At 35.2% G+C, this 12750-nt stretch overlaps 1 protein-coding gene across 3 annotated transcripts in view; it reads left to right on the top strand.

The window, feature by feature from the left end:
* The window catches only part of SHOC2 (SHOC2 leucine rich repeat scaffold protein), a 115891-nt gene that overhangs the window by 67343 nt on the left and 35798 nt on the right, over positions 1-12750 (top strand). For all 3 annotated transcript variants that reach the window (XM_006156861.3, XM_006156859.3, XM_006156860.3), the window contains exon 3: positions 1711-1848. In XM_006156861.3, the coding sequence (XP_006156923.1) occupies positions 1711-1848 (138 nt within the window). The remainder of the gene's footprint in view (positions 1-1710; positions 1849-12750) is intronic.

The raw sequence follows: 12750 nt of genomic DNA on the forward strand, positions 1-12750 counted from the left end.
CCCCCCCAAAAAAAAAAAATGGTAATGTCATGAATATTTTAATTTTATTTCGAGCAGGGGATTAGCTAGAAATCAGATTTCTTTAAAAATATAATGTAATGTTTCTTATAAAGAGTTATGATTTGTAAGGTTTAGTTTAGACACATGGATTTGGGGCATACATAAAGAAGGGTACATTATCTGTTTCCTCATAGAAAACAAGAAAATAAAGGTCCAATAAAAGTAACATAATCATCACAGTAAGTGCAACTGTTTTTGCTTGTTTCTAAATTTTGTTATGGTGGTTTCAGCAGTTTTAAAGTCTAGATATATTGATATTTTAGCCCCACTACTAAGGTGATAAATAACTTTTCTGAGTATTCTCCCTGATAAGATTATAAGGTCCTTTCTGGCTTGTAGGAAAAACTAGTCTTAGCCTTGTGTGATTGCAGGGAATTGTTTAGGCTTCTGGTTTCAGCTTGTTCTTTGACAGGCTTTTACTTGTTTTCATATATATGCAGTTTAGAATTGGGCAAAGACTGAAAGATACTTCCCTGCAGATCACACACATCTCTATGTTTACAGGTTGGCTTTCCTAAATATATGCCTTTTGCCACAACTTAGTGAAACTATTGAGTTTTGTTCAGTATTCCTTCCCTGTTTTTTTGTGACCTGTAACCTGACTTTAGGCAGGAACTTGAGTTAATCATAGGGCTCATAGTTTTTCTGTTGTATAAGGGAACACAGTCATGTATGGCTGTTGTCTTCTATCTACAAACCATTTTCTCATATATTTTGTTTATTTTCTAGTTGCATTATGACCAGAATAGAAGTTAGTCCAGTAATTCTTGATTGAAAAGGATATGTAGGTGATATTATAGTATTTATGAAGTCTGTGATTGTATTCTGAAAAATGTTATATTTTGTTCTACTAGGCAGTTAAGTTGCTACTGAGTCACCTTGACTATGTAGAGACTTGAATTTAGCTCTCTTTAGGATGGTTCTGTTTAGTTATGTTCTTAAACCTATAGCACCTTTCAGGAACCAGCAGTTTGTGTAATGGCTATGTTGCTAGACTCCCATGTAGTCGACGGCAGTTCAAGTCCTGGACCTGGCTGCTTAAACTCACACTGGGCGTGTGTGCGTGCGTGCCCAAGATCCCAAGAAGAGAATGGAAGAGAAGGGATTGCTTTGTGGCCATTCCCCCTGGGGGGTGATTTATCGCTTTCTATCTCTCTGACTCTCTCTGTCTTTCTGGCGAGCGCACGTACCCTATAGCAAAAACCTCTCCAAAAAAAAAAAAAAATCCTATAGCACCTTTTTTAGTCTTGAGAAATAGTCTTATTCATAAGGTATAGCCCTTTTGGGATTTTGTTTCTGATCTGTCTAATTTGGCAGGACTGAAATTCTGAAAAAAAAAGATATAATATAAGCTGAAGATATATTTTAAATTAAGCAGATATCATTTTGAAATAAGTTTTATATTTTGTTTGACTTTTACTTTTTCAGAAAGAAAATATAATTGTGTTGTAGAAAAAAGGTTTTTCTCTTCTCACAATACAGTAGCATTCACTAAACAATTTACTATATTTAAATAAAAGTTGCGTACCTAATAAGATTGATTTCAGTTATTTATGTTTAGAAATTATAAACTTTACTCCTTTGTTTACAAGTATTATCTAATATATTCTTTAGTAATGCTTATTAATTTTTATGTTGGTCAATTTACAGGTGAATTATGTAACCTCATTACGCTGGATGTAGCTCACAATCAACTTGAACACCTTCCAAAGGAGATTGGAAACTGTACACAGATAACCAACCTTGACTTACAGCACAATGAACTGCTAGATCTCCCAGATACTATAGGTATGAAAGTAAAAAGAAGATATTTATATTTATAGCTACTTGGATATTAAATGGACTATTTTGATCCATATTGGTAATAAGAATTAGAGATTAAAATTCAAAATTATCAATGTAGTGAAACTTCTACAAGATGGTAATTTTAAATCACTGTTTTATTACTTTACAGAGAAAATAATTAGGTTTGAGGAAATGAGCTCAATTTGATTATGAAGAAGACAGAATATTGAGCTACATATATTGGGCCATTGGAAAAGTCATGGCATATTTTTCTGTTTTTCTGTTCAAAAATGCATCATGACTTTTCTGATGACCCAAAATGTGTTATTATAGGTTGAATTGCAAAATGGGTGAGTTTTCTCTTTGCTTACTTACAAATACTGCTCGCTGTTATGTTTAGTATAGTCTCGTTTTTAGTTAAATAAATCACACTGTAAAATAAAACCATTGCTATTTAATTTGGGAGTTGTGTGTGTGTGTGTGTGTGTGTATGTTTAGATTTTTGCCATAGGGTACACATGCTTGCCAGAGAGAGACAGAGAGAAGGAAAGTGAGAAATCACCTTCCGGGGGGATGGCCATGCCATAGTCTCCTCTTTTCTCTCTGGGTTTGGGGCACATGTGCGTGTGCGTACACACACACACACACGCACACACACACATACACCTGGCATGTTTTTCAAGCCACTGGATCCAGAACTCGAACTGCACAGTCAGCAATGTGGGATCCAGTGCCATAACCACTACACCATCTGCAGGCCCTGTGATTTTTTTTTTTTTTTAATCACTGTTGGCCAGAGGGTACATGTATTCCCTAAGAGAGGCAGAGACAGAGAAAGAGGGAAACTGAGAAATCATCCCTATGGGATATGATCACACTGCAATACCTTCACCTCCATTTCTTCCTCCTTTCAGGATTTTAGGCATTCATGTACATACCCTGGATATTTTTTTCAAGCTGATGAGTCTGGGACTGAACTATACAGTGGACCATGTGGGATCCAGCTACCTTAACCATGATGCCACAGGTCCATGATTTAACTTTTTTAAAAAATTGTTTTATTTATTAGTATCATTATTTTTTAAAGTTTGCTATAGGGCTTGTGTGCTTACCAGGGAGAGACAGACAGAAAGAGAGAGGGAAAGTGAGAAAGCGAGCCACCAGGTCTGGGATTTGAACTATGGTTGGCCACTTGGGAGTCCAGTGCCTTAACCACCATGCCACTTGCTGGCCGCAGCCCTGCTATTTAGTTTTTAAAACAGCCAGTGTAGTTTAAATTTTGATCATCTGTAATATTGAGGAAGTAGATATCTTTTGAAGTTTGAAATGTGTTTTCAAGACTGTCAAACTGCAAAAAGTTGATTTAAGCTAACCATGATAGGTTCTATATTCATATAATTCTGTTTATTTTTCCAGTTGCCAATATTTTTTTCTTTCATTTATTTATTTTGCCAATATATTTATACAAACAGTAAAAATAATTTTTTTTTTTGAGAGGCTTTTGCTACAGGGCACGTTCACTCACCAGAAAGACAGAGACAGAAAGCGAGAAATAACCCCGCAAGGGGGATGGCCACGCCACAGTCCCTCCTCCATTCTCCTCTCGGGATCTTGGGCACATACGCACATGCGCCTGGCGTGAATTTAAGCCACCGGGTCCAGGACTTGAACCGTGTTTGACTACATGGGAGTTCAGTGACATAGCCATTAGGCTAACTGCTGGTTCCAGTAAAAAGAATTTTAAAAATTCTGGTACTGTTTGAGTTATTGATATGGTATAAAGATACTATATATTTTTTTTTTCGTAAGTTTGCTATAGGGCACATGTGCTCACCAGAGAGAGGTGGATAGAGATATATAGAGGGTAAGTAAGAAATCATTCCCCAGGAAGGATGACCATCCCACAGTCCCTTCTTCTCTTGGGATTTTGGACAGGCATACACAAGTGATCAGAATGTTTTTCAAGTTGCTGGGCCTGGAATTCAAATCTCTCAGTCAGCCATGTGGGATCTAGCTATAAGACTATGACACCTGCTGACCCCAAGGATAATAAATTATAACTGTACTACATAATTTCAGTAATGAATATTTCAAAGGTATTATTAAATCATTTGAGGCCTCTGATGATGTTATTTTTCTCCAGAAGGATTTTTGTTTGCTCTGCCAGGTAGATAGAGGAACTGCTTTAATCAGTTCATTTTCAAGGCTTGAGATTTTTCTAGGCTGCCAGGTGATTCAAAGACTTGCTTCAAACTGATTGGAAGACTTTTACTTCCAGTTGACCCTGTAGAGTGCAGCTCTGTAGGGTGCAGTGGATGTTGATTACTAGCGTCCCCACCCTTGGCTGGCCCTAGGTTTTAACCCTTGACACAGCATGATTTTTGCCTTTCAGGTGTGTCTTTTTATTAGGGAAGCACACTTTGAGGACAAAATTCTCTCCAGCATTTTGCTTATTTCTGAGTTCCTAGCTTGTTTCTGGCATTGTATTTAATCATTATCTTGTTAGCTCTCTAATTATGGTTTCAGAAGAAGTTTCTGTTTATTATTATTATTATTATTATTATTATTATTATTTTTGGAGAGATTTTTGCTATAGCGTGCATGCACTTGCCAGACAGACAGAGAGACAGAAAGTGAGAAATCACCCCCCAGGGGGGATGGCCACGCCGCAATCCCTTCTCCTCCATTCTCCTCTTGGGATCTTGGGCACGCACGCACATGTGCCCAGCGTGAGTTTAAGCCACCGGGTCTGGGACTCGAACCACAGTCGAGTACGTGGGAGTCCAGTGACACAGCCAGTATGCTAACTGCTGGTCCCAATTTTATTATTATTTTTTAATGTGACAGTTTTTTAAATTACCTACTATTTCTTGCAAGAGAAGCCAATGTTAGGAAGTGTTTTAATAAGTTGAATAGACTGTCTTAGGTTATTTGGGATAACTATTTTTAGAAAAGCAAACTGAAACTTGAATGTAATTCCTAGTCATTACAACCTGTGTCTTTGATTCTTGGCCCATGGCTATTTCTGTTATATTACTATTTGTAGTAGAAATATTATTATTTGTAGTAGAAGAAAATTAAGTATTCTTTTTCTTTCTTTCTTTCTTTTTTTTTTTTTTAAGAGGTTTTGACCTTAATGGCATGTGTGCTTGCTGGAGAAAAAGAGAAAGCCAGAGACAGTGAGAGGGAAAGTGAGAAATCACCCCTGGGGGGAGGGGTGTCCATGCTGTAATCCCTTCTCCTCCATTTTCCTCCTGGGATCTTGGGCATGCACACACATGCTGCTGGAGTCAGTTTCAAGCCAATGGGTTTGGGACTCAAACTGCGGTCAGCCATGTGGGAGTCCAGTGATGTAACCGCTATGACATCTGCTCATCCACAAATTAAATATTCTAGTTTACTTAACTGATTTATGATCTAGATGCTTCTTTAAAAGGCACAGTTTTCTGTAACATATAATTAATTGTTCTGTTAATATCCGTAGTGAATATTGTACCAAATTCTTTATATAAATAAGAGAATCAGATTTCCGGTTTAAGACAGACAATAGGGCAAGAGTACAATTATTTTTTACTTTTTTCTCTTTTAAAAAAATCTAATGAAATAGCCAAAATGAACAAAAAGGAATAGCCCTATAAGAAAAAGAGCATATGGCTGGCACTGTTATTTAGTGTTAAGGGAGCTAGATCCAATGTGGCCAACTACGGTTCAAATCCTGGCCCTGGTCGCTTAAGAAACACACTGGGCACATAAATGTGCTCCAGTCCCAACAGGATACAGAAGTAGAAAAGAGATCGTAGCATGACTGTGCCCCATTAGGGGATGCTGCCTCCCTTACCTTTGCTCTGTTCCCCCCGCCCCGTCTTTGGTGAGCACATGTACCCTCTGGCAATAATAAAAAAAAAAGAAAGAAAGAAAAAGCAAGGAAAAGAAATATGCTGCATCTATAAAACATAATAAAACTGATAAAAAAGGAAGCAAAGAATAAATATAGTCCTTAGAAACATGTTTTGCCAAATAAAATTTAATGGAAAGTTCTATAGAACATAATGATAGAACCAAGACCAAAATGGTGATCTATAGAATAAAGTAGAAGTCTATTAAAGTTTAAAACAAAAAGATAAAAATATATACAAAGTAAGTGGAAAGTTAAGGTTATACAAGTTAAAACTAGAAGTAGTATAAAAAGAATAGAGGTGATACAGTGAAGAAACTAATAAATATATAATTTTATAATGTTTCCTTAAGCATGATAAAAACCCAGGTTAATAAGACTCTTATTGCTTAATGAAAAGTGATACATTTTGATAGTAGTTTTAAAAATCAGATTTATATACTTGTTCTGAATATATTATTTATAATATATATGCAAATATTATAAAACCTGTCTGCCTCATTCCGGTTTCTTTTTTTTGGAGAGGTTTTTGCTATAGGGCGTGTGCACTTGCCAGAAAGACAGAGAGAAAGAAAGTGAGAAATCACTCCCCAGGGGGGATGGCCACGCCACAATCCCTTCTCCTCCATTCTCCTCTTGGGATCTTGGGCACGCATGCACGCACGCGCGCGCGCCTGGCGTGAATTTAAGCCACTGGGTCCAGGACTCAAACCACAGTCAACTACATGGGAGTGCAGCGACATAGCCATTACGTTAACTGCTGGTGTCCCTAGTTCTGATTTCAAGGTAATGCTGATCATATTTAAGTTTTGAATGTTCTCCTTTCTTCAATTTTTGGAACAATTTCTATGTAAATAGCATTATTTCTTGTTTCAATATTTGGTAAAATTCACCAGTGAGAGCATCTGATCAATGAAATGTTTTATTACTAGAGTATTTTAAAAAACAATTTCAGGGGATCAGCAGTTAGTGTAATGGCTATGTTGCTGGACTCCCATGTAGTTGACCGCAGTTTGCGTCCCTGACCTGGTGGCTTAAAACTCTCGCCAGGCACGTGTGCATGTGTGCCCAAGATCCCGAGAGGAGAATACAGGAGAAGGGATTGCAGCATGACCATGCCCTTTGGGGGGTGATTTCTCATTTTCTGTCTCTTCGTCTCTCTCTTTCTGGTGAGCACACGTGCCTTATAGCAAAAACCTCTCAAAAAAAAACAAAAAAAACAAAAAACAATTTCAGTTTCTTTAATGGCTATGAGACCATTCAGGTTGTTGCTGTCTTCTTTCTTGTACAAACTCGATTATATAAATCTTTCAAGAAAGATATAGATTGAATTTAAATTGTCATGTTTATAAGGCATAAATTTGTAAATAACATTTCTTTATTATTTTAATATTTATAGAATCTCTAGTAACTCTACATCTCTCATTTCTAATATCAATAACTTGTATATTCTTTTTTCTAATCATTCTGGTTAGATGTTTGTCAGTTTTATTGATCTCAGCATTTAATTTTTTTTCCTATTGTTTCTCTGGTTTTTATTTCATTGACTTGCACTTTGAACTTTATTATTTCTTTTTGTAATTTCTTGTGTCGTAAGCTTGGAGTCATTGTTTGAGACTTTCTTTTCATAGAGAAAAGTACTATTAAATTAGCAGTATCCCATAAATTCTTATATGTAACATTTTCCTTTTCATTCAAAATACTTTCTTTTAGATTGTCAGGAAAGTCATGACATATGACTTAGAATAACAGAAAAATACACTGTGACTTTCCTGACAACCTAATAACTTACCTTTTTGTTTTTCTATGATCTGTGGTTTATTTTGAAGTATATTATTTAGTTTCCAAGTGTTTGACAATTTCCCATGGACCTTTTTATAATTGAATATATTTTGTATGGCTTGAATCCTTTTGACTTTATTGAGGCTTATTTTATGGTAAATACTCCACATGTAAATTGAATTGAATGTGTAGTCTACTTTTGTTAGCTGGAGTGTTTCATAAATGCCAATCATGGCACAGATGAGAAAATCAATCAATTTACTCTATTTCCTGTCCCTCCCCCTCCTTGTGCTCTTTTCCTTACAATTTTTGTTAGTTATGTCATCAGGACAAGTAATATATTTTGATTACTTAATCTCCATTTTTGTTTTAGTATTAATGTTCATCAGCCACCCTTTTGCCATAGTTGTCTAGGTCATTTTCGGTTGGCAGAAGTCAAACTGGTAGTAGTTTTCTAACAAATAATTAATGAGAACAGTAATCCCTGTAGTTCTTAGTTTGTTTGTAATTTTTAACTTTTATGCTTGAACAACAATTTGAATGGATATGAATCATGTTTAATTTTCTTTTATTTCCTTTTTATTTTTATTTATTTATTTTTTTTCAGTTTGCTATGGGGAACATGTACTTGTCATAAAGAGAGACAGAGAGATAGAGAGAAACTGAGAAATCACTCCTCAAGGTGTATGGCCATACCACAATCCCTTCTCCTATATTTTCTTTCAGGATTTTGGGTATACATGCCCAGCATGTTTTTCATGCTTCCAGGTCCAGGACTCAAATATGCACAGTCAGTCATGTGTGATTTAGCTGCTTTTACCTTCATGCCACCTCCTGGCCCACAACTTCCTTTTCTTGAAGATCTTACTAGAACTAAGGGGAAGTTCTGTTATGTTTAATGATGAGGCAGATTCATTTTTTCTCCCCACTATGAGTGAATTAAACTTTTCACTCAAAGGATTATATCTTCTGAAGTTTAATAACTACATTTTATTTATTAGTATTAATCTTTCAGAGCCATATTTTGCTTTTATAGGCCGAATCTAAATCTATTTAATTAGGCTTTTTATTTCAGTATGGGTTTTCTTTAATTATATACTAAACATTTACTTTGTATTATATAATCTTACATTGAAATATATGTTTGTAAGTCTGTTTATTTTTTCTTATTTTTTTTCTAGGGAGATTTTTTTGCTGTAGGCTGCATGTGCTCACTGGAGACAGAGAGAAAGTGAGAAATCACCCCCCTACTCCCACCCCAGGGCAGATGGCCATGCCACAATCCATTCTTCTCTTGGGATTTTGGGCATGTACACACATATGCCTGGCGTGAGTTTCAAGTCGCTGAGTCCAGGACTTGAATCATGGTTGGCCATGTAGGAGTCCAACACCACAACCATATACCGCTTGCTAGCTTCAGGTCTGTTTATTTTGAATGACCAACTATTGGGACAGTAAAAGAGACAAGAAATACTTAAGAAGTACATAATCTCAACACGATCACTTTTCAGTGAAATGTCATATGAAAGCACTGTCTTTTTTAAAAGTAAAGTGTAATTTCTTGCCCAGTTTTATAAAGAAAAGCAAAATGTTGATTTATCCTACTGCAAGTCAAATAAGAGATCCAAAATTTAAAATACTAAAAATGTTGTCAAATTATGTTCCTACCTTCTCATTGATAGTCCAGCACTCCAACCAGCATGCTGCCTGCTGGCCCCCAGGGATCTTCGAACTTCTAATCTCACTACTTAGAACTCTTTTTTCCTAAATATCTACTTAAATTTCTCTATTTCTTCATCTTATCAAATGTACATATAGGGCATAGTCATCAGTCAGCCCTGTTTTCTCTCAAATAGTCTAATAATATTTTATTATTAAATATTTTTATGCATGTTTCTGAATCCCTATCTTATTAAATCATCATAGGGGGATGCAATTACAGTACGAAAATGACTAGTTCTGGCACATAGAGAAAGCATAGATGGTGGTAGATAGAAAAGTCTTCTGGTAAGCAGCACTAGGACCATTTGGAGTGTATTCTGACAAAGTCAACTATTCCATATACCCTTCTTACTCCTTACTTTTTAGATGTTTATTCTGTCTTCTATTAGAAGTAATTCTGTGATTTAAATGTGCTTATTAATAAAACATTTGGCTTCCTTATTAATCTCTTGGAATTAAGATGTCATCTCAAAATAACACATGTACCTCACTTCTAGCATATTCTTTGAGGTCAGATTTATAGGTATGTATTAGAAATCATTGAGAACCAAAACATTAACAATAACAAAAGTTTAAATACTGTTATATTGTTTTTATATGCCTTGATAGTTGTCAGCAAATCATACAGCTAGTTATTATGTAGCAGAAGGTTGAGGTTTGGTGAGAAATTTGAACATTTGGATGTTGGTCTGTTAAAAATCTCAGTAGTCTTCATTTTTATTTTTAAAGACTTTTTTTGTTATACGATGTGTACACTCACTGAAGAGATAGACAGAAAATGAAAAATCACCCCCCCAAGGGGGATGGCCACATCACAGTCCTTTCTCCTCCATTCTCTTCTCGGGATTCTGGGCATGCTCACACATGCATCTGGCGTGAGTTTTAAGCCTCCGGCTCTGGGACTCAAATTGCTGTCGACTATGTAGGAGTCCAGCAATGTAACCACTGTCCATCTACTGTTCCCTTAATAGTCTTCATTGGTCTTTGTGATTTTTCTGTCTCATTTTTTTGAGAACAGAGGTTTACCCAAAACAGTGACAAACTTAAATTGGAATGTGGTTCTCCTGATACTTTTCCTATATTTTATATTAGTCTAGTTCTTGAAAAGTATAACTTAAAATAAAAAACAAACTCAGCACCTATCCTGGACACTTTGTGCTAGTCCTATAGTAGCAGCCCTACACATTCTTCCCTAGACTAAATCTTGTGCTAAATTCACAAGAGAGAATTGCTCTGTCAATTAATAAAAAGTATGTTATCTTTCATGTAATATTTTTTAATTCAAGAATTAGCTATGAATAGAAGAAAGTATTGCTTTGTTATAGCCATCATTTTGTTTCAAACAATAAACCCAACTGGTATCCTTAAAATATTCTAAGAAATCTCTGTTGATTTCAGTGGAGGAAAGGTTTAAAGCAGGAAAATAATATTTTACTTTCATTTCTCCCCAGCATGAGATAAACAAAGAAATATGCAATGAAATATTGTGTTCAAGGCTGGACACAGAACAATTGACAGAGGTCTTTTTGTTGCACTGGGATCTAAGGAAATTTTGTTAATAATGGTTTTATCAAGTATAGTTTTAGTAGTTTAGGTTTTAGGTAATTAGACTATTTTTCATGTTTTTCTGTACAAAAATGCATCATGCCTTTTCTAGCAACCCAATAGTTTTCTTTTTGATGATGTTCTTTTGGATTTTAATATAAAGAATTTTTGCATTACTTTTCAGTTTGCTTTCAGTTTTTCAGTTTAATGTTACTGAAAAAAATAGTTGTACTCTTGATTATACTTCATCTAAGAGCCATGTGTCTTTACCATTTTTTGTTACTTTTTAAAAATAAGATTAAGACCACCCTAGTTAGAGCCTTACTCAAAAGTTATACTGAATTAACCTAAAGATGTTGATTATACTTGCTGAAATTGAAAGCATCTAATTTCAATTCATAGCCATTCTATTTCACCATATTTTAAAAATCTGACAGCATAAGAAAGCAGGCTGTCAAAGCAGAACACAGAACAATTTATAGCCAAAGTTAAGCACTTAAAAGCTAAATGTCCATGATTGGCAATGATCAGCCTACATTTATACCACAGAAATTCTGCAACAATGATTTTATTTCTTAGTCAAGATGGCTTAATATTAAAAGCAAACTGTATCTTGATTCCTAGGTAGCAGTTTAGTTTGTGGTTAAAACCACTCATTGAAAGGGGTTAGAGTTAAACCACTGTAGAGGGTGACTCACAGTAAATGCCACACTTCTGATGTCAAGATTTCTTTTCTGGAATTGAAGAGTTTTGACATATCTTTCTAATTTTTTTTTTTCAGAGGTTTTTTTCTTCAGGGTGTGTGCATTCACTGGAGAGACAGACACAAAGTGAGAAATCACTCCCCAGGGGGGTGTGGCCATGCCACAGTCCCTTCTCCTCCACTCTCCTCTCAGGACTTTGGGCTTACACGCACATACGCCTGACCTGAATTTCAAGCCACTAGGTCCAGGACTTGAACTGTGGTCAACTATGTGGGAGTCTAGTGCCTTAACCACCATGTCAATTTTTTAAAACATCTTTGATTTTGCTGAGAGTAATGGATTTTGACAAAATATGGATGACTCTTTGGATATACCATGCTCCCAACAAAATGTTAAGACCTTTGCAAATGTGGAATTCTCCATCATACTAGAATATTCCCATAGGTTATTTCTTTTTTAACTTTTACTCCTTCTACCACATGAAAGAGAAAAGAAAGAATTTAGATCCAGGAAGCTTAGATGTAACTATTTTTATTTAAATTAGCACTAATTTTGTACTGTTGTCATGTAGCAATTTCACTATATCTTTTTCTTTTAATTAAATCTTAATAATTTCTTACTTACATTTAATCATACATTGTTGTTGGGTACAGTATACTTTTTAAAAATATTTTTTAAAGAATTATTTTATTTAACTTTATTTATTATTATTATCATTATTATTTTCCAGTTTGATCAGAGACAGAGAGAGAGGAAGTGAGAAAGCAAGCCACCAGGTCTGGGACTTGAACTTTGGTCAGCCATCTGGGAGTCCAGTACCTTTAAACACCATGCCACTTGCCATCCCCTGGGTACAGTGTACTTTTTGACACATGTATGTAGTGTGTGATAGTTAAATCAAGAATATTTATCATATTCATTATTTTTATTTTGTGATATTTTTTTTAAATTCTAGGAACCTATTCTGGTTTAAAGTGAGAAACTTAAGAATTATTTAGTTTTGGAGAAGTTTCAAGTATCTTTTTATATTTACTGGACTTCTGACTTGATAGACATCTACAATTTGGTTACCATACTAATCTTTGTTACCACAGAAAGTTTTTAGATTTTAGTGAGAATAAATAACACTTAACATGCTGTATTTATCTACTGTTCTATTGTAAATAGTGATTGAATGAGACACTCAGTTGATGAAGCTAAATTATGGGGACTTGCCACTATCAGTAAGCCCTTTTCTGTTCTGATAAACTTCAAAAG

Source organism: Tupaia chinensis, unplaced genomic scaffold, assembly GCF_000334495.1.
Source record: "Tupaia chinensis unplaced genomic scaffold, TupChi_1.0 Scaffold000520_1, whole genome shotgun sequence".
NCBI classification, from domain to species: Eukaryota; Metazoa; Chordata; class Mammalia; order Scandentia; family Tupaiidae; genus Tupaia; species Tupaia belangeri.